Source organism: Eutrigla gurnardus (assembly GCF_963514095.1).
Source record: "Eutrigla gurnardus genome assembly, chromosome: 17".
In the NCBI taxonomy this organism is placed as follows: Eukaryota; Metazoa; Chordata; class Actinopteri; order Perciformes; family Triglidae; genus Eutrigla; species Eutrigla gurnardus.
Window position 1 is genome coordinate 133245 of NC_139928.1, and position 20302 is coordinate 153546.

At 42.6% G+C, this 20302-nt stretch overlaps 1 protein-coding gene across 1 annotated transcript in view; it reads right to left on the reverse strand.

The window, feature by feature from the left end:
* Positions 1-4358: 4358 nt before the first annotated feature.
* sh3bp5lb (SH3-binding domain protein 5-like, b) overlaps positions 4359-20302 on the reverse strand; it is a gene marked incomplete at its 3' end in the record, with an annotated part of 91868 nt that continues 75924 nt past the window's right edge. Inside the window, exons 4-5 of the mRNA XM_084031615.1 lie at positions 6670-6843; positions 4359-4934 (exon numbers count right to left, since the gene is read on the reverse strand). Of these exons, the coding sequence (XP_083887741.1) occupies positions 4359-4934; positions 6670-6843 (750 nt within the window). The remainder of the gene's footprint in view (positions 4935-6669; positions 6844-20302) is intronic.

The following is a 20302-nucleotide window of genomic DNA, read 5'->3' on the forward strand; positions in this document are numbered from 1 at the left end:
GAAAAGTCATCTATGATAATTGTTTGATCTTGCTTGTTAAATGTATTGTTGATTTTAGGGAGAATGGTGGACTTAAGCTGTAAGTATTGGATATATTGACTGTTACAAATGCCGAACTTCTGGGTTAGTTGTTGGAAATTGATGATTTTGGAATCCTGTACAATATGGTGGAGATGTGTGATACCTTTTTGTTTCCATGACGTAAAGTTTAATGGTTTCCTGTTTATGTAAAATCTGGGTTGTTCCAAATTGGTGAATGAGTGGATGGTGTAACCGTGGAACCTTTGATATGAAATATCTTCCACCAAGCTGTCAGAGCTGAGGCTATGGAAATATTTTGAAAACAGGTGTCATTTTTAATTGTTTGGCTGATGAATGGGAGGTCTGAAAGGTTTATATTATTTTATAGTGCCTGTTCAGTTTCTAACCAGTGTGAATCATGATGTGAAGAGGTGAGCCACTGTTTTAAGTATTTTGACTGACTTGACAGGTGATAAAATTCAAAGTTGGGTGCATCTAGTCCTCCTTGAAACTTGGGTTTTTGTAGCGTTGATAGTTTTATACGAGGAGTTTTATTTTTCCAATAGAATTGAAATATTGATGTATTGAGTGAATTAAGCCAGGGTGAATTTGGAAGTGAAGGAATCATGTTGAATAGGTAATTAATTTTAGGGAGGACTGACATTTTTATTGTTGAGATTCTTTCTGACAGTGAGATTGGTAGATTTGTCCAGCGATTGAGGTAATTTTGTATTGATTTGAGTAATGGTGTGTAATTTAGATTGAACAGCTCTGAGAGTTTGGGGGATATGTGGATTCCTAAATATTTAATATTTCCTATGGGAAGGTGAAACTGTGAAGTGAGAGCTGCCACATTGGTCCATGCAGAGGGGTAGAATGGTGGATTTTGATAAATTGATGAATCCAAATTCACCCTGGCTTAATTCACTCAATACATCAATATTTCAATTCTATTGGAAAAATAAAACTCCTCGTATAAAACTATCAACGCTACAAAAACCCAAGTTTCAAGGAGGACTAGATGCACCCAACTTTGAATTTTATCACCTGTCAAGTCAGTCAAAATACTTAAAACAGTGGCTCACCTCTTCACATCATGATTCACACTGGTTAGAAACTGAACAGATAGAGATGAGAATGGATAGAGATGAGAATGATTTAATGACTGACAGACATTCTTGTAGTGATGAGTAGGGTTCCTGGAGGAGGATCAACACATCATCTGCATAGAGGATTGTTTTCTGTTCCGTGGATATTGATCTGATACCTTTGATATCATTGTTTTGTCGTATGCTAGCTGCAAGTGGCTCCAAGAAAATTGCAAAGAGTGACGGAGAGAGTGGACATCCTTGTCTAGTGCCATTATGAAGCGTAAATTGTTGTGAAGTTAACCCATTAGTTGTGATAGTGGCTGTTGGTGAGGTGTATAGTGCCTTGATCCAGCTAATGAATGACTCTCTGAATACAAATTATGCTTAATTTTCAACTGAAGCCACTTTCTTTTTGTGCCTGGGGGGATTGCACTGATATGAAAATGATTATTTGTTCATTGCGCTACTTGAACTACGGGAGTCGAACCCGTCGCCTGCACCGTAGGCAGCGTTGCTAACCATTACACCACAGAGTCGCTCTACAAAGCTGAACATAAAGCGTTATCACCTTTAGATCAATCGACTGTTTCATTCAGTTATACGCATTAAGTCGGGCCGTAAATGTCTGTCACGCGCACTATCTCTACTTTGCTGCAGTTACATTGCTCCGCTTTCTCAGTATGAACTCATTTTCTCCACAAACACAAAGTAATATCTAATAACGCTCTCCCGGTTGCCATGGTGAATCGTAGTATCGGAGCTCCATTGATGATGGCTTTGTAGAGTCGGCAGGCACACGCATAACTCAAGAGTTTACATACTCAGAGTTGATTGAACTAATTCAAAACCGCTGTTCTGAAACCAAAAACTCTGAGTTTGACAGCTCAGAGTTGGTCAACCTAGAGATCAGGTTTTGAAATGGGCCCCAGGTGTATTTAATCTGTGTGTTTCTTTCTTATTGATGCAACCTATACTCTCCAATGCCTCCAGGGAGAGTATAGGCATGCTGTGAGCGAGGAGGACAGGGCTTCAGCCATGACGGGTGCACGTAGGGAGATTTGCTCCAAGCCATGGCTGTGGTGCGAGCCCCTCCTCGAACCTCCTAGCTCCAGCCCTGACCCGTTCCTGGGAACTCGCCTGGCACGGGGAGGGTCCAGGAGCATCCAGTTGGCTAGCTGCCACCTGGCTAGCCTGCAGCCCTCTCGCAGGAGAAGGCGAGGCCCAGGGAAGCAAGGCTTCCCAAAATGGCCCAATGATGCCCAGCCTGTTCCGGTGTCGGGGCTCCCGGCTGACACCAAGCCTGTTCTGGTGTCGGGGGTCTCAGCTGACACCAAGCCTGTTCATTTTGGGGGTCGTGGCTGACGCCAAGCCATTTCCTGTCCCGAGGGGGGATCGGGGCCTGACAGAGGTCCGTCCATCGCCTGGTGCTGTACCGACAGGGGTCCGTCTGTCGTTTGGTCCTGCACCGACGGGGATCCGTCCGTCGCCTGTACCGACGTCGGTCCCTCCATCACCTGCAGCTGTATCAATGGAGGTCCGTCAACGTTTCCTGCATCAGCAGAGACTCTGCTGTCTCCAGTTACTGCATTAGCGGCGCCTTCGATGTCAAAAGTTACTGCGTTGGGGGTGCCTTCACCGTCAAAAGTTCCTGCGTCAGTGTAAACAGTTCCTGCATTGTCGTTTTTTTCAAGGAATTGGACTTTGGGTTTTTATCACTGTTTTGGGCATACTATATTCAGACTTGGCTGGGCATACAATATGTGTGTTTATTACTTTCTATGAATTTTTTTAAATTATTTTTTATTATTATTATTTTATTTTTTTTCTGCAACTACTGAGGCACTGTCCATGACTTCCATGTAGAAGAGACGTGTCATCCAAGACAGCCCCTCTAAAACCAAAGCATGTTTGGATGGATCTCATCAATCTTTACCACTGAGGAGTTGTTTAACTACCTCCGGTCCTCCAGTGAAAATATGTTTCCGTCAAAACATAATTCTGTAGTGTAGTTATGTAGGAGCTGCACGGTGGTGTAGTGGGTAGCACTGTCGCCTCACAGCGAGAGGGTCCCAGGTTTGATTCCTGGGTCGGGTCCGGGTTCCTTCTGTGTGGAGTTTGCATGTTCTCCCCATGTAAGCGTGGGTTCTCTCCGGGTTCTCCGGCTTCCTCCAGCAACGGCCAAAGCTACCAGGAACCCAAAGTTGCATGTTTGTATGCAACAGTGACTATGTTTACATTGTAGTGTAGGTTTATTATAAATAAAAAATATAAAAAACTTAACAAATTAGAAAGATAATAACCCGGATAGCTGCTACTAGCAAAAGGGAACAATAGAAAAAACAGAATTCATCAATTTGTCTTCACATCATTTCATTTTTCAATTAATCAAATCAACATAAATAAACCAGAATTTTGGCTGCATGTAAACACCAGTCAGTGTAAGTGATAGTGTCAGTGATAGTGTCAGTGTAAGTGATTTGATATGTGTTTAGGTGGCGTGGGGGGGTGCTCCTCTCCCAGAAAATTTTGAATTAAGTAAATGCAATTTCCCGCATTCTGGTGCATTTTAACATGTTTTTAGAACATGTCTCTTCCCTATCTAATGTCTCTTGTTCCTAAAAATTAAATGTTTTAATACGTCCATGATTGTAAATGACATCTGAAATATGTCCCGAACGGCCTGATGGCCAGTCTGCCCGTGTTGCTGGCATTAACTCGTTGACCAAGTAGCTGCAAGCAAACTTCCTTTGGTGCTCGTACATGCTGCGGGTGTGTGTAGGAAAGCAAGAAAACACAGAGTGGATTACTATTGATGTGGGTATTCTCTTACTGATGAAGTGGAATGGATTTGATCGTGAAGCAATGAAAAGAGGGCTGGACAAATTAGACATGCACTTATATTTTTAATGGCAAATGTGGGGGGGTCCAAATGACTTTCTTTAAAAGATCAATATATGGTGGCGACGCCCATGGTGATTGGTTTGCCCCCCCTGCTGTTTGTTTCATGCCCGTCAGCTGTTTCAGCAAACTGGATCAGAGAGGAGCACATTGCTGTCACGTAGACATTCACGTAGAGATTCCTTAGCGTGGAGCAGATGTTCCTGACCACCCTTCCTGCAGCGTCCGGACGACGCTGTGTCAATCATCGCCAGCTCGTCTTCCTCCTTTCAGTCAGAGTGCTTTCTTTCGCCTCTCTAACTTCCTGTTCGATCCCTCATCATGAACAATCTCCATGATCCTCACTCCTCATAGACTAACACTTCTGTGGTGCTGTTTGATGAAGCTCTCTTGCTTCACCTTACTAACCTTAGGCTTCTCCTCCGTCACCACCTCCCTGCTGACTGGCCTCTCATCACACTTTCTGCTATGCTTCCACTCCTCACCCAGCACGCTCCCACCGTCGCTCAGGTTTCCCAGGTGCTCCACTGAGTCACACTTTTCCAGGTCAGAGGCGATGGTCTGCAGGCTGATGACTGACATGCAGTCCGGGCCGGTCTGCTCCACACGCTCCCTCTGGCCCCACCCACTCTCTCGGTGCCGCTCCACCCACAGCCTGGTTTTCTCGCCGTCCGCCCAGTTACTCTCAATTCCCACACAGCAACTCACAATGCGAATCCCAGTGGTGGCTCTGACCTCAGCTTCGGCACCCACTGGTGAACTCCGCCCACCACAGACTGCAGAACATCCTCTGCTGGCCCTGATCCGCTGCCTCTGTGCATGAATCTGCTCGCTGATCTGCTCCAGCTTCCTCAGGGCCACAGAGTAACGTGTTTTCACCTTCACCACCAGGTCCTCCAGCTGTTCGACTCTTGCCTTATGTTCCTGGAAAAAAGTGAATAGCAAGTTAGCAAGGGTCACAGTGACACATTCAAATTTCTCTCGATGCAGAGGACTATGTAGAGGACTGTGTAGAGGACTATATAGAAGACTATATGAAGGACTGTAAAGAGGAATATTTAGAGAATAATGTCTAGGAAAATGGCAAATACTATATAGAGGACTATGTAGAGTACTATGTGTCAATGTGTCAGTCTCCTCTTTAGCAGGTAAAATGCATGCTCAATAGGGCTTAAGTCTGGAGATTAACATGCCTAGTCTAACACCTTCCACTTCTTTTCCCTAATGGACTCCTGGTTGTTTTGGCAGTGTGTTTTGGGTTGTTGTCTTGCTGCATGATGAAGGATCTCCTGATTAGTTTGGTTGCATCTCTTTAAATTGGCAGACAAAATGTTTCTGTAGACTTCTGAGTTAATTTTGCTGCTGGGTGTAGATAACAGTAAGTGAAGGCTCAGGATCAACACCCGGAGGAAGGAAGTCAGACTTTATACCTCCCCTTACGCTTTCTATGATTCCGTTCTCAAACTCCCTTTGAATCAGGAAACAACAGCAGCAACCTCAGAGCTAGCAACTCCAGCAGCGGCATCCACCAGTTAAATTGAATTGATCAACGTACCGATCCGTTCCACTTCACACGAGCGTCGCAGATATTGGTTTAGAGCTACAAACAGCTAGCAAATGGTCTGTGTTTTTAATTAGTCCAGTGTGCTCCTCCAGAGCTAAATATAGACAGGCTTCACCGCTGGGTCACTGACCATCAAATTATGTTTCTCTTTTGTTTTAAAAAAAATCTTTAAAATCTTTTAAGGTTTCATGCAGTTTTCTTTTGCGGGGAATCAGCCATGTTAATGACAGGGCTCGACGTTCCATCCAAACAAGTTTCCTTCCGACACTATTTTGCTGCCGCACCACAGAGGTTTTTTTCCCCCGATCCTAGAGATGTGATATACTGTAGCCAGACCCTTCTACTGTGGAGACGGGGCTGGCAAAGCCAGACTAGTTTTAACCTAACTTTTTTTTGTTTTGTTTTAACCTGTGTCTACTTAACGTGTCTATCAATCAGTAGCATAGGGGTGTGAATCTTTGGCTTCACAGGGATTCAATTCGATTAACGATTAGGTATTTGGCGATTCGATTCAAGAACAAATTTGTTTTTTTGGAACGATTCGATTTGATTCTGTAAACGATTCATAACTTTTAACCAAAATTATATATCCATGAAATAAACATGCAATAATGCGAGTGAGACTATCTGTATTCGTCTGAAAGGTGAAAAAATAAACAGACAACATAATTACTTATTAAACATATTTATTCTATCAAAAAAAAAGTAGTGCTGCATAATATTTTATGCTGAATACAAAAATGTTATTAAACATTGCTCAGTTATTTTGAACATTTTTCAAAAGGCTACATGCTGGCAGGGGAGAGAGTGTCTAAAAATTCTTAATACATTAATTATAATTAAGAATCGCGATTCATAAGGTTAAACATATTTATATTGATTATTGGTGAAGCCAAAGCGATTCATTCTATTTATTTATTTTAGCAGATGGATTTATTCGAATTGGTAGGACTGACAATCGATTCATCGATGCATCGCATGAATTGTTACACTACTACAGTAGTATCATGGTGAGAAAATTAAAACCACCAGCTTGTGTCTTACAGCAGAGACACAGTATTTATGTTCTATGAAAATACCAGTCCAGGTACACACCTCCAGAATGTGATTGAACTGAGCCTTCAATTCAAAGTAGGGTTTAGATTTCAGGATGACCTTATTTAGGGCTTTCTGGAGGGTCTGGACTCGAGCCTCAGCTTCTTGGCAGAGCTGGGTCACGCGCTGGTGCTCCCTCTCACTGCGGAGCCGCTCCTCCTCCGCCTCATTCACCTGAGCAGCACAGGAAACATGACTGAGAGCAGCAAGATAATCCCTCAAATCACACATCTGAAATCTTTTGGGCTCTGGTTCTTTCTGTGTGGAGTTTGTGTGTGTATTTTTATTTTGTTTTGTTCTGCCTGTATAAGCGTTGGTTCTCTCTGGGTTCTTCGGCTTCCTCCGACAGTCCAAAGACATGCAGGATGGGGATAGGTTCATTGATGACTGTAAAAAATGCCCATGGTGTAAATGTGAGTGTGAATTCAATTCCATTTTATTTATAGTGTCATATCGCAACAGAAGTCATCTCAGGACACTTAACACATTGAGCTGGACTAGAATATGCTCAAGATTTCCAGAGTCAATACAATTTCAAAAATACAAAGTCCCAACATCACCCAGGGGCAAGCGTTAGAGCAACAGTGGTGAGAAAAAACTGCCTTAATAGGCTTTTAGGCATATCTTGTGCAGCCCAGGCCCTTGGGTTCCAACTGCATTTGGTGTTGGTAGTAGTACAGTAGTAATAGCATTAACAGTAGTGGTGGTATTAACAGAAGCAATAGTATCAACAGTAGTAGTCCATCGCAGCAGGCACAGCCACCCCGAGATGGATCTATCCCAACCATGTCGCCGTAGACCAAAAAGCACTAGTAGTTGAGCAGTCACACAGCAGGCAGGTGGAGCTACAATATGGTGTTTCCAGCATCAGGCGAGTTAGCAGTCTGCATCAGTCAGGACCTCAGTGGACCAGAAAGCATAGCCAGACTCCCAGGAGTAATCCCAGGAGTAGTCTAGTTAGTAACAGATGCCGATTTTAGTCAATTTCTTTAATCAATAGTCAGCCACCTTAAAAATGCTGGCAGTAAGAGTCAAACAAGACCACAGCATTGGTGCAGTCCGGATCAGGTTCCACCACGGTTTAGGGAGACCTGCCAGAAGTGAAAGCACAGGGACTCCAGGGGAACATACACAGAGAGAGCGAGAGAGCGAACAAGCAAGAGAGAGAGAGAGAGAGAGAGAGGCTCAGTGTGTCACAAATAAATCCCCTGGCAGTTTAGGCCTATAGCAGCTTAACTAAGAGCTGGCTCAGGGCAAACCTGAGCCAGCCCTAACTAGAAGCGTTGTCAAAGAGAAAGGTTTTAAGCCTATTCTTTAAGGTGGGAACAGTGTCTGCCTCCTGAACTAGAACCAGAAGATGGTTCCAGAGAAGAGGAGCTTGATGACTGAAAGCTCTGGCCCCTGTTTTAATTTTGGAGACTTTAGGGACTACAAGTAAACCTTTATTCTGAGAGCGTAGTGCTCTAGCAGGACAGTAGGGTTTAATGAGCTCTTTGAGATATGATGGTGCCTGACCATTAAGAGCCTTGTAAGTGAGGAGAATTTTAAATTGTTTTCTGGATTTTACTGGGAGCCAGTGCAGAGAAGCTAATACAGGAGAAATGTGATCCCTTCTTATAGTTTTAGTCACACGTTAACACGTGCTGCAGCATTCTGGACCAGCTGGAGAGCTTTAAGAGATTTATTAGAACAGCCTGATAATAGGGAATTACAATAGTCCAGCCTTGAGGTAACAAATGCATGGATGAGTTTTTCTGCATCTTTTTGAGACAGCATTGGCCTAATTTTAGTAATGTTACGCAGGTGAAAGTAGGCTGTCCTTGTAGTTTGTTTAATATGTGAGTCAAAGGACAGATCCTGGTCAAAGATAACGCCAAGGCGATGGCAATTCCATCAATCTTCTGCAACAGACCTTAAAGCTCAGTTCATTCATCCCACTTTCTGCTTTTAAAAACTAAATTCAACCCATATTACAACATCGTTGCACCTGCTTCTAGCTGTTGTCCTTCATGTTACATATCACTTCCTCATGCCGATCATGCCCATTCGCTGTTATTGTCATTATCTTTTAATACTGTAATGTTGTGTAACCTGTCTCCATGTCTGTTCATGTTTTTTGTACTCTGCCTTGCTGCTGCTTCTTGGCCAGGTCATCATTGCAAATGAGAATTGGTTCTCAATTGACCCACCTGGTTAAATAAAGGTTAAATAAATCAATAGTAGCTATATCTTTAGACAGCGAGCTTCGGAGGAGTTTAGGCCCAAGTACAATAACTTCCGTTTAGACAGAGTTTAACATCAGGAAATTGCAGATCATCAAGGATTTTATGTCATCAACACATCCCTGGAGTTTAACTAGCTGATTGGTTTCTTCAGGCTTGATTGATAGATATAATTGAGTATCATCTGCATAATAATGGAAGTTTATAGAGTGTCTTCTAATGATATTGTCTAAAGGAAGCATATTGAGTTGAAAAGAATTGCTCCGAGCACAGAACCTTGAGGAACACCGTATTTAACTTCAGTGTGCCTGGAGGATTTTTCATTGACATGCACAAACTGAGATTGATTTGGATAAATAGGACTTAATAGGACTTAAACCAGCTTAATGCGGGTCCTTTGATGCCAATTCATTTTTCAATTCTACATATTAGAATATTATGGTTAATGGTGTTGAACGCAGCACTAAGAGCTAGCAGGCTAAGTACAGAAACCCATTCTTGGTCAGAAGCAATAAGAAGGTCATTTGTTATTTTCACCAGAGCTGTCTCTGTACTATGATGTACTCTAAATCCTGACTGGAAGTAGACTGTTTTTATTTAGAAAGTCACACAGCTGATTAGAAACTACTTTCTCAAGGATCTTAGAGAGAAAAGGAAGATTTGATATTGGTCTGTAGTTTGCTAAAACCCCTGGATCTAGAGTAGGCTTCTTAAGAAGAGGTTTAATTACAGCTACTTTAAATGACTGTGGCACATAGCCTGTTAATAAAGACACATTGATCATATCTCTTAAGGACGTGCTAACTAAGGTTAAAACTTCTTTTAGTAGCCTAGTTGGTATCAGCTCTAGGAGACAGGTTGAGTACAAGAGATCATTGACACACAAGGATAGACCTTGCGAGACTCTCTGACGGTAAGCGATTTGCGTCATTTCCTGTTTCTCCATGATAGTCACTACAGGCTGTGTTTTTCTCTCAAGCCTAACTCTGTTGATTTTAAGCTTAAACACACTATATCCCTGCTTCAGCAGACACAGACATGCTCATTCTCTAAGCTGCCTCTCGCTAAATTTGCAGTTGTTTTCTCGCTATCTCTGTTAGCTACTTTAGCACAACAACTGGCCTAGCAGCTACGATGGCTTTTCTCTTTTCCTGTCCTCCTTCTGTTCTCTTCTGCCCGGAGTGTCTGATGTTCAGCTACTTCTCCGCCTCCTTTACTGATAAGGGTACATGTAATAAATGTAGTTCACTTTTTGCTTTGGAGGCGAGGATAAATGATTTGGAAGCACAGCTCCGCACCAACAATCCTCCGTCAGCTGCTGCTGTAACCAGCCAGCTGACGCTACACTCTTAGAAATAAGGGTTCCAATAGGGTTCTTTCACAAGGGCTGAGGTTCTACCTGGAACCATTTGCTTCTGAAAAACCCTTTCCCGAAGAAAGGGTTTTTCAAGGGTTCTTGGTAACACTAATGGTTCCAGTAAGAACTATTTTGATCCAGAGAACCGTTTTTGGAAGAAAGAGTTCTTCAGGGATTGTTGGAAGCATGGATCCTGTGTCACTAGGGACATACTTCCTGATAACACTTACCAATAATGGTGCAAAATACAATTCCTTGTGACTACTGATACAAATACTTTTCATATCCATTTTTTTGTTTATTTGTTTTTTTCTTCTTCTCCAGATCCTGTTGATCAAACTGTAACGTAATTGCCCATCTTGGGATTTGAACACCTGCCACCCAGTCTAAAGTCACTGGCAGTAGTGACTGAGCTAACCTGCTAGCTGGGTGGGGTCATCAGGTCCACCATACTAGTCTATTACCTTACACCTTCTGATCAGACATACAAATAATGGCAGTCCTGAAACTGAAATGTTCTGTTACCAATTTATTTTCACAACCATTAATTATAAGAAAGCAAGACCTTCATCAGCCAATCTTGTTGACCCAGGCAAAGATTAGCTGTGACTGGGATTTTAACCCCCACTCTCCAAATCTAAAGTTTGTACCATTACCCACTGAGCTATCCAGCAGAACGTGTAGAGCAGGGACTCCTCTGACTCGCCACACTCATTCGCACAGCCAGGTTGACAGCTCCTTCATGTCAGTGGTCAGACAGAGAGCGCTGATCATGTGTCTGTTTAGCTCTGTCTGTATAATGTGTGACTTCTGCTTTTAGGTCACAGGTTCAATTCCCATGTTGACAGATATCATACCTTGCTGATTGCACTTCCAGACAATTAGCTCAGTTGGCTAGGAGCTGGTTCTTGGTGCCAGACGTGGGTTCAAGCCCCAGCAAGGGTGATAATGGTAATACATCAAAATACCTGGTAGTCTTTGTGAAACAAATGTACAAAATTTTAGAGTCATGGTAGATGATGTTTGACAAAAACATATCAGCATTTTTATCCCAAAAACGGATTTTTTTTTTTTTTTTACAGTGGTTTCAAATCTGTCAGCGCGACAGTGAATGGCTTACTCAATTTGTGAAGCCACAGTTGAGTTGCCATTTGCCAATTAGCTCAGTGTGATAGACAATGGTCTTTGATTCCAGAAATTGTGGATTTCAGCCTCAACTGGTGCAAAATGTGCAACATTACAATGTCAACTGTCTTGCCTTCCTATTCTCGTTTGTTGCTCAGAATTCCCTAAAGTTGCCAAAAATAGTCCGGACCCGACCCATTGCTGCGCAGCAGCTATAATTGTGTTCATTTTTTAAAGTTTAGTTACACTACTCCCTTCTTCAGGAGGAAATTGACACACAGCAAAGAAGCAGCCAGGGGAATTGAACCCTGGGTCCCTACAGCAAGGATATAACCCCTCTTTCTGGGGCATCTAAGTGAGCTATACTACTCACTGGACAAAGGCTTTTGAAAGTTTGTTACAAGTCACGTGATCTAGAGATACAGTTTGAAGTTGTGAGTTCAAGGCCTGGTTGATGCAGAGTGACCATGTTAATGCCTACTGAGATGATGTTTGGATTAGTGACAGACAATTTGAAAAATATTAAACACTTATTTTACAGACAATTTTACTCATGTATTTGTCTCCTCATACTTTTCCATGATCGGCCTCATCCCATGGCTGCTGTACCCTGCTTACTGGCTTAGTCAAGTTGTGAAGCTGCACATAAGTTCAGTGATAAAGGAAGGTCTTTGATGTCAGAGGCCAAGCCTTAACTGATGAAAAAATCATATTGTAACACTGACTTTGGGGCTCCGCATCAGGGTTTGTTGATGCCGGGAATTGAACCTTGATCTCGCAGGGGAAAGGGCAAGGTTTGGTGTGTTGGGCCTGCGAGCTGGCACAATGGCTGCTGTCATGTGTGAGTTAAGAGCTGGTTGCCCCATGGATTGCACCATATAGTCTGGTCTTCACCCTCTACAAACCAGGTGTGACATACCAATAGTGATTACTGTGAACAGAACAGAACAGAACAAAGAAGAACAGAAGAGAGAGAGAACAGAAGAAACTTCAGAGAATCAAGGTGAGCTAAATATAATATCTTATTTCAGCATGCTTGACCCTAGCTGAGGACTTTTATGGTGAAAGGTGGACTAAGCATTTGTTTCGTGTTATGTTTTGTTCGTTTGCTTGTTTGTTTGTTTTCTTGTAGAAATGACTTACAGAGCTTGGACGAAAGCCGAAGTGTGCCATTGGCTTGAAAAAGAGGGTTTGGCTGAGATTTCCATTATTGTTACAATACGTAACATTTTGAGTACTTGTTACATAACACTGAAAAGTATTTTAACATTATTTAAATCAATGTGAAAACTTTGTGGGGTTCCCTCACTTTCTCATGATTCTGTTCCACTGTCACGATAACTACATACAGTATGTACTCTGATTCCTTTCATTGGACCATGCATTATTTTATTGTTTGTAGATAGCTTACAATAAGGCACAGTAAATGCACCTTGGATTGATGGAACTAAAACTCTTTTTTTGTCTCCCCTTTCTGCCATGTCACCGTTCCTGGAGATTACACAAATCCACGACTGAGGACAGCATGATGTGTCTGGCCTGTCATGTTGCTGATTCCACTGGACCTATGCTGACTTTTGACCTGTTCTCCCCTGGGACCTACACAGCCTGTTCTGTTGGACTATCTTTAAATAAATGTTTTTCTCATTAAAATGTTTTGAATGTTTGTTCAATGTCAACATGATAAATGACCACAATATAATATGAACTAAACTGATCTGTAGAATACAATATGGTTCTTTATAGAACCCTCAGAGGACAAGACAGTTATTTGTGAAAACCTTTGAAAAGGGATGTTTTTAGATCCCCCTGTGTGAGGTCTAGATGAAACCCTTGAAACATGAAAGGGTTCTTGGTGCAATTCCCTGTGTGGGTTCTAGATGAAACCCTTGAAATCTGAAAGGGTTCTTAGTGGAACTCCTTGTGTGGGTTCTAGATAAAACCCTTGAAAAACGAAAGGGTTCTTAGTGGAACTCCTTTTGTAGGTTCTAGATGAAACCCTTGAAACATGAAAGGGTTCTTAGTGCAATTCCCTGTGTGGGTTCTAGATGAAACCCTTGAAATCTGAAAGGGTTCTTAGTGGAACTCCTTGTGTGGGTTCTAGATAAAACCCTTGAAAAACGAAAGGGTTCTCAGTGGAACTCCCTGTGTGGGTCCTAGACGTAACCCTTAAAAAATGAAAGGGTTCTTAGTGGAACTCCTTGTGTGGGTTCTAGATGAAACCCTTGAAATATGAAAGGGTTCTTAGTGGAACTCCCTGCGTGGGTTCTTTGTAGAACCTCTCATGGGGGGTTCTGGGTGGAACCTTACACACACAGTTCTAGGTATAACCCTTTATGTGTGGTTCTCGGTAGAACCTTCCAAAAGGGTTCCAGGTGGAACCTTTATAAAAGGTTCTACCTGGAGCCAAAAAGGGTTATCCTATGAGGACAAGCCGAAGAACCTTATATGGTTCTACTTAGCACTTTTATTTCTAAGAGTGTAGCTGTAGACGGTGCGGGCCGACAAAGCGTAGCAGCTAGCCATCCCCCAGCAAACCCCGAGCAGCCCGGGAGGCTGGGTGAATGTCCAAAGGAGGCATAGTTCTAAACCAAAGCCCACGGTTAACCGCCATGTTCACGTGTCTAATCAATTTTCCCCACTTAACGACACACCCGCTGAGAAGCCAACTCTGAAAATTGGCAGCTCCATAGTGAGACATGTGAAAATAGCGATACCAGCGACCTTAGCCAAATGTGTCCCAGGGGCCAGAGCGGGCAACATCAAAGCTCAATTGAAACTGCTGGCTAAGGATAAACGTAACTACAGTTAGATTGTTATTCACATCGGCGTTGATGACACCCGATTACGCCAATCAGAGGCCACTAAAATTAATGTTGGTTCGGTGTGTGAATATGCAAAAATGATGTCGGACTCCGTAGTTTTCTCTGGTCCCCTGCCAAACTTAACTAGTGATGACATGCATAGCTGCATGTCATCTTTCCACCGCTGGCTGTCGAGGTGGTGTCCAGATAACGATGTGGGCTTCGTTGATAATTGGCAGCCTTTCTGGGGAAAACCAGGTCTGATCAGGAGAGATGGTATCCACCCCACCTTAGATGGAGACGCTCTCCTATCTAGAAACATCGCTGATTTCATTGGTAGTCCTAACACATGACAAAACCAGTGTTTAGACCAGGAAGCAGAGTTGCAGTCTTACACACTTCTCTGCCCCTCCATTAGAGCAGTCACCCACCCAAAACCAAAACCACATAAGAACAGTGTCTGTCCCCAACCAACTAAATTAATTCAGTCCAACAGAAGAGGGATTTCACATGAAAACCTAATAAAAATGAGCACTTATGATGTAGTACAACAAAATAAGAGAATTAAATGTGGACTCTTAAACATTAGATCTCTCTCATCTTAAGCAGTATTAGTCAATGATTTAATATCAGATAATCATATTGATTTATTCTGCCTGACTTTAAAGTTTCGTGGCAAAAAGCCTCGCCGAGACTTCGCCGAAAGCCCGCTAGCTCCAACCTGGTCTACTCTCGGCGCAAGGCGCAAATAAAGTCCATTCATTCAAGGCGAATCACAGCTGGCGGAGTGGAAGTTTGGCTGACGGCGCGCAGTGCGCACACGTCACCGAGACCTCACAGGCAGGTTTCCACAGTTCCAGGCACATTTAAATGCAATAAATAATCACAACAAACACTATTTAATGCAACTAATTGAATCAACACATGAATTTATATCTATATAGATTGTCCCGTCACATCTGACGTCAGATCAAAGGCGGATGGCACGCGTAACGGAAACTCAGCCTCTCGGACCAAAACATCTCCCTCTCTCTCTCCGGTTTTTTATAATATCGGCATTGTTATTATCATCTTGCACTGAACCTCCCCTAACGCATTAAAGGAGAGGAGAGGAGCTCATTTGATTGGTGAAGATCTGAATCGGCTGTACTAATCCCAGTCCACGCCTCGTCTCCTCCTCGTCTCCCACTCACGCCTTCTTCTCCTCCCTCTTTCCCACTTGCGCGGGTGGGAGTGTTGGGAGGTGTGCCGCGAGCCTGCGCGGGCCTGCGCGGTGCACGAAACTTGCAAAGTCCAGGCGGACACACCCCGTCGGCGTGGCGCAGATGCCCTGAGAGCTGACTGCGCCTGGTCTACGAAACTAGGGCCCTATGTGTCATGATGCAGCCAGGACAGCTTGGTGGTTTTGTTGTGTGTTGTGTTTTCCGTCTGTTTTTCCCCCTCCTTCCTCTCCCTCACCGGCCATCCTCGGGGTGTGTCCGGTGGGCATGTCGGCGGCTGAAGCAGAGTGGCACACCTGTTGCCCATCAGCTCATCAACTCCCAGCCTCCATAACCCTGGTCTCTCCACCACTTCGATGCCAGATTATTCCGTCCCTACTGTGATGTTGTCATGCTCCGTATCGTTTGCCTTCGCTAGTCTTGACGTGCTTCTTTGTACCTTTGCCTTTTCGCTAACGACCCGCCCTTTGGCTTCACCCTCCAGGAAACCTCCAGCGCCCCTCCGTTTGGATTTCCACCCGCCTGCCTGCCTGCTCGTCACCTTGCCTTCCTACTGCCGACCTGCCCGCCTGGCCACTTCATCTGCACCAGCTCTCCGCACAATTACCTGTTACAATTACAAATAAACTATTTTTCCCTGCCATCCAGTCTCTGGTCTCTCAATCCGGGTCCAGAAACAAAACCATAACACTATGTTTGCTTAAACGAAGCTAGTCCTCCCAGCCATATCAAAACTCATATATCTCGAGGTAGTAGACGTGGAGGAGGAGTTGCAGCCATTTTTGATTCAAGCCTATCAATCAATCTGAAACCAAAACTAAATTATAACTAATTTGAGAGCCTGATTCTCAGCCTTTCGCACCCAAACTGGAAAACAATGCAGCCAATTCTGTTTGTTATTGTGTATCGTGCTCCCGGGGCCTGTACTACGAAGCAGGATTTGGGCTTAGCGAGGTAACTTTAGCGTAAACTCCATCCTACGACGCTGATTCACTTCTTATCGAGGTAGATTGCCATGGTAACTTGCGCTGTGGAGCTAACCTGCTCCGGAGCAGAGGTGTATTCCATCAAACTCGCGAAGCGCAAAGCCGGGCTAATTTTAATAAGCCTTGCTACCTTTAGCGAGAGTTGTGTTCCTTCAACGTGACTTGAGGCACTCTCCGCTACGTAACCATGGGAATTTATCCGAACAAACTAGCCTGCTCGGGGGCAGGCTAACCATCAGGCTTACTTTAGCGGGGTTTCAGAGAAGTCCGTCGGTCGGAAACAACTGTACCAGCAGAAGGTTCCGCCAAGCCTAGTCCTTGTGATTTCATCACGTGAAAGACCAAAAATGACCAAAATTACATATATGAAGTACAGACTTTATTTTCATCAAGTGTCTAAGGATACATGCAATTAAAAAAATATGAGTAAGTCGTTTATTTCCTGAACACCTACTGGCCATATTATTATCTAAATACATATGTATTTCATATATTTTCCCAAATTTCCCCCAAACGCGGGCAGTCCGGGTTCATATCCCGGCGAGGACGTCACATGTATTTTTTTTGCTTGTATAATTGGCTTTAGATCAGATAATTAGACCAACATTTTACTTTAACTATGATAAATATGTCATACAATTTTCCCAGAACCCAAATATAACTTGCAAAAACATGATAGGCATTAAGATGTTCCATAGTCAGGAATTGAACCGTGGCCGGCCCCGTGCAAAGCCGGCACGTTACCTCTACACTATCCTCACGTTCAGAAAACCCTTGTCAGTGTTATATTAGAACATGTTACTCTTGACGGTACTTACGCATTTAATCGCTCGGCAATTCTTGCCGAAGCAGCCTCGCGATTTTTATTTATCACTACAGTATTCCCTTTTCTGGTTATGATGGGTTTGTACTCCTCTTACAGTTCCATCAATAATTTTTGCTCTTTTCTGCCATTTTCTCGAGATTCGACATTCGCGGTTCTGGGCTGGCTTTATATCCCGTGAACGCGCGTAACACATGACAACGTCAACCTGGCTTGAATTAGCCTTAACAAGGTGCGGCTGAAATGCGTTAATGAAATGGGTTTAGCCGCAAGTGGAAGTTGGCGTTAATTCTAACCAGGCTTAACCAGGTAAGCGACGCCTTAATTAGCGAGTTTGGCGGAATACCCCTCAGGTTATGTTCCTGATAAGAGATCAACACCGCCTACTAAACAATCAGCTCTCTTGGTCTAAGTAAAAAAAAAAAAAAAAAGAAGCTTGGTGGATTGTGACAGGGTCTCGTAGGAGAACTATAGAGTGTACAGAGACCGGCAAAACCCCTTTTCTGTCCCTGACGATGTTTTATATGAGAGATACAGATTCTCATCGGAGGGAAATACTTTTCTTGGTCAGCATATAGCCTACTGACCACTTTGAATTATGTTTTTATATTTATTTGATTTGCTCCCAAGTCCGTTTTACACCGCCGGGATTGCAGCTGAAAGAATGAGGCTGATATGGTCATAAACCACGTTACAAGAATACATCCAAGGAACAAATTCATTATTTTAAAGTTATGTGTTCGGCCTTTTATTGCGGAAGGACATCATAAGATGAGAGAGAGCGACGACATGATTTAAAAGACAAAGTCGCTGTAACGCTTGCCCCTGGGTGTTGTTGGGACTTTGAAATTGTGTTGACTCTTGAAATTTTAAGGGTATTCTAGTCCTGCTCAATGTGTTAAGTGTCCTGAGATGACTTCTGTTGTGATTTGACACTATAAATAAAATTGAATTGAATTGAATTGAATTGAATTGAAAATTGAATTGAATTTATCATCACAGAAACCTGGCACACTCAAGAAGACTGCAGCTCACTGACTGAAGCAACCCCCCAAATTATAGGCATTTACATCAACCCCGGCTAACAGGGGGTTGCTGCCATTTTTAGAAATATTTTTAAATGCACCCATCTTTTATGATGCTTTTACTTCATTTGAACATCTTGGTTTTATGTTAAACTCAAATACTCCAGTTTTAATTCTAATCATTTACAGACCCCCAAAACCAAACAGTGTTTTTATTCAAGAGTTTTCAGAGTTTTTATCTAATTTTATGTGTAAATTTGACAGGGTTCTTATCTTAGGTGATTTTAACATCCATGTCTGCTGTCCCACCCAAAGTTTTATCACAGATTTTTTAGACGTTTTAGATTCTTTTAATCTCACTCAAACTGTGAATGAACCCACTCACTGTAAAGGTCATACACTAGACTTGGTTTTACACAGTGGTCTCAGCCCCAAGAACCGAAGATCTGAGGATATCTGTGTGTCCGATCATACAGCAATTTTATTTAATGTGGTTTTATCTGTTTTACATGTAGATCAGGAAACAGATGTCCGCCGCAGAGTTTTTACCTCTCTGTCTGCTTTTAAGTTTTCTGAACTTTTTACCTCTGCTTCTTTTAGTGCTCTTAACCAAAATTTTAACACTGAGGAGCTGGTCTCCAATTTTAACCAAACATGTCAATCTCTTCTGGATTTAGTTGCCCCTTTTAAAATGAAAAAGAAGAATTCTAATCCACAGCCCTGGCACAACTGAAAAGAGATTGTAGAAAAAAATGAAAGAATTTGGAAAAAGTCTGGCACTCATGTTTTTAAGGAAATTTGGATAGACTCATTGAAAAAATATCAAAATTTTATCAAATATCAAAAACCGTTCTAACCCCAGAGTTTTATTTAAGGTTTTAGATTTAGTCACCTCTCCCTCTTATTTTAATGATGCAACACAAGAGAACTGCGAGGAGTTTTAACAGTTTTTTAAAGAGAAGGTTGATTTTATTAGGCAACAGATCACTCCCCCAGACAGCATTTTACCCACCAGTAGAGGCAATTTTACACATTTAAGCGATTTTCAACCTGTTTCACTTTCTTTCTTATCAGATATTTTATCAGACATGAAATCAACCACGTGCAGCCTTGATTTTATTCCTACTAAATTTCTTAAAGAGGTTTTTAACACAGTTGGACCCAGTATTTTATCCATTGTAAATAGTTCTTTAACCCACAGTGTTTTTCCCTCTGTTTTTAAGCATGCTGCGGTCCAACCTCTTTAAAAGAAAGCCAACCTAGACACCACTGATTTTTATAATTTTAGACCAATTTCTAAACTTCCCTTTTTATCTTAAGTTTTAGAAAAAGTAGTTTCCTCCCAGCTTTTATCTTTTATGGCACAAAATAATTTATTTGAGAAATTTCAATCTGGTTTTAGAGTTTTACACAGCACTGAAACCGCCCTCCTCAAAGTAACCAACGACCTGCTTTTCACTACAGACAGAGTAGAGAACGCTATTTTAATCCTTTTAGACTTAAGTGCCGCTTTTGATACCATAGATCACAACTTTTTAATTGACCGTCTTAAATCCTGGGTTGGTATCAGGGATACTGCACTTGGTTGGTTGTGTTCTTACCTTTTTAACAGAACTTGTGCGGTCAACCACTCATCCTCTACAACCCAAATAGCCTATGGTGTACCGCAAGGTTCTATTTTAGGTCCAATTTTATTTTCTATTTATATGCTCCCACTTGGCCAAATTATCCAGCGGCACAATGTTTCCTTCCATTGCTATGCTGACGACACACAGATATACCTCCCGCTGAGACCCAACGATCAGAGAAGCCTGGCTGCTGTTTTAGACTGATTAAAAGATGTGAACCGCTGGATGGCCCATAACTTTCTCCAACTCAACAACTCCAAATCAGAAATAATACTGTTTAACCCGCCAAACTCCCATCTCCAGTCCCATCAGCATTGGTCCGTTAACTGGTAACATCAAGCCAACTGCCAGAAACCTAGGTATCTTCTTCGACTCAGACCATCTCCAAAATCAAAAATATTCTATCACAGTCTGATCTAGAAAAAGTAGTCCACGCCCTCATA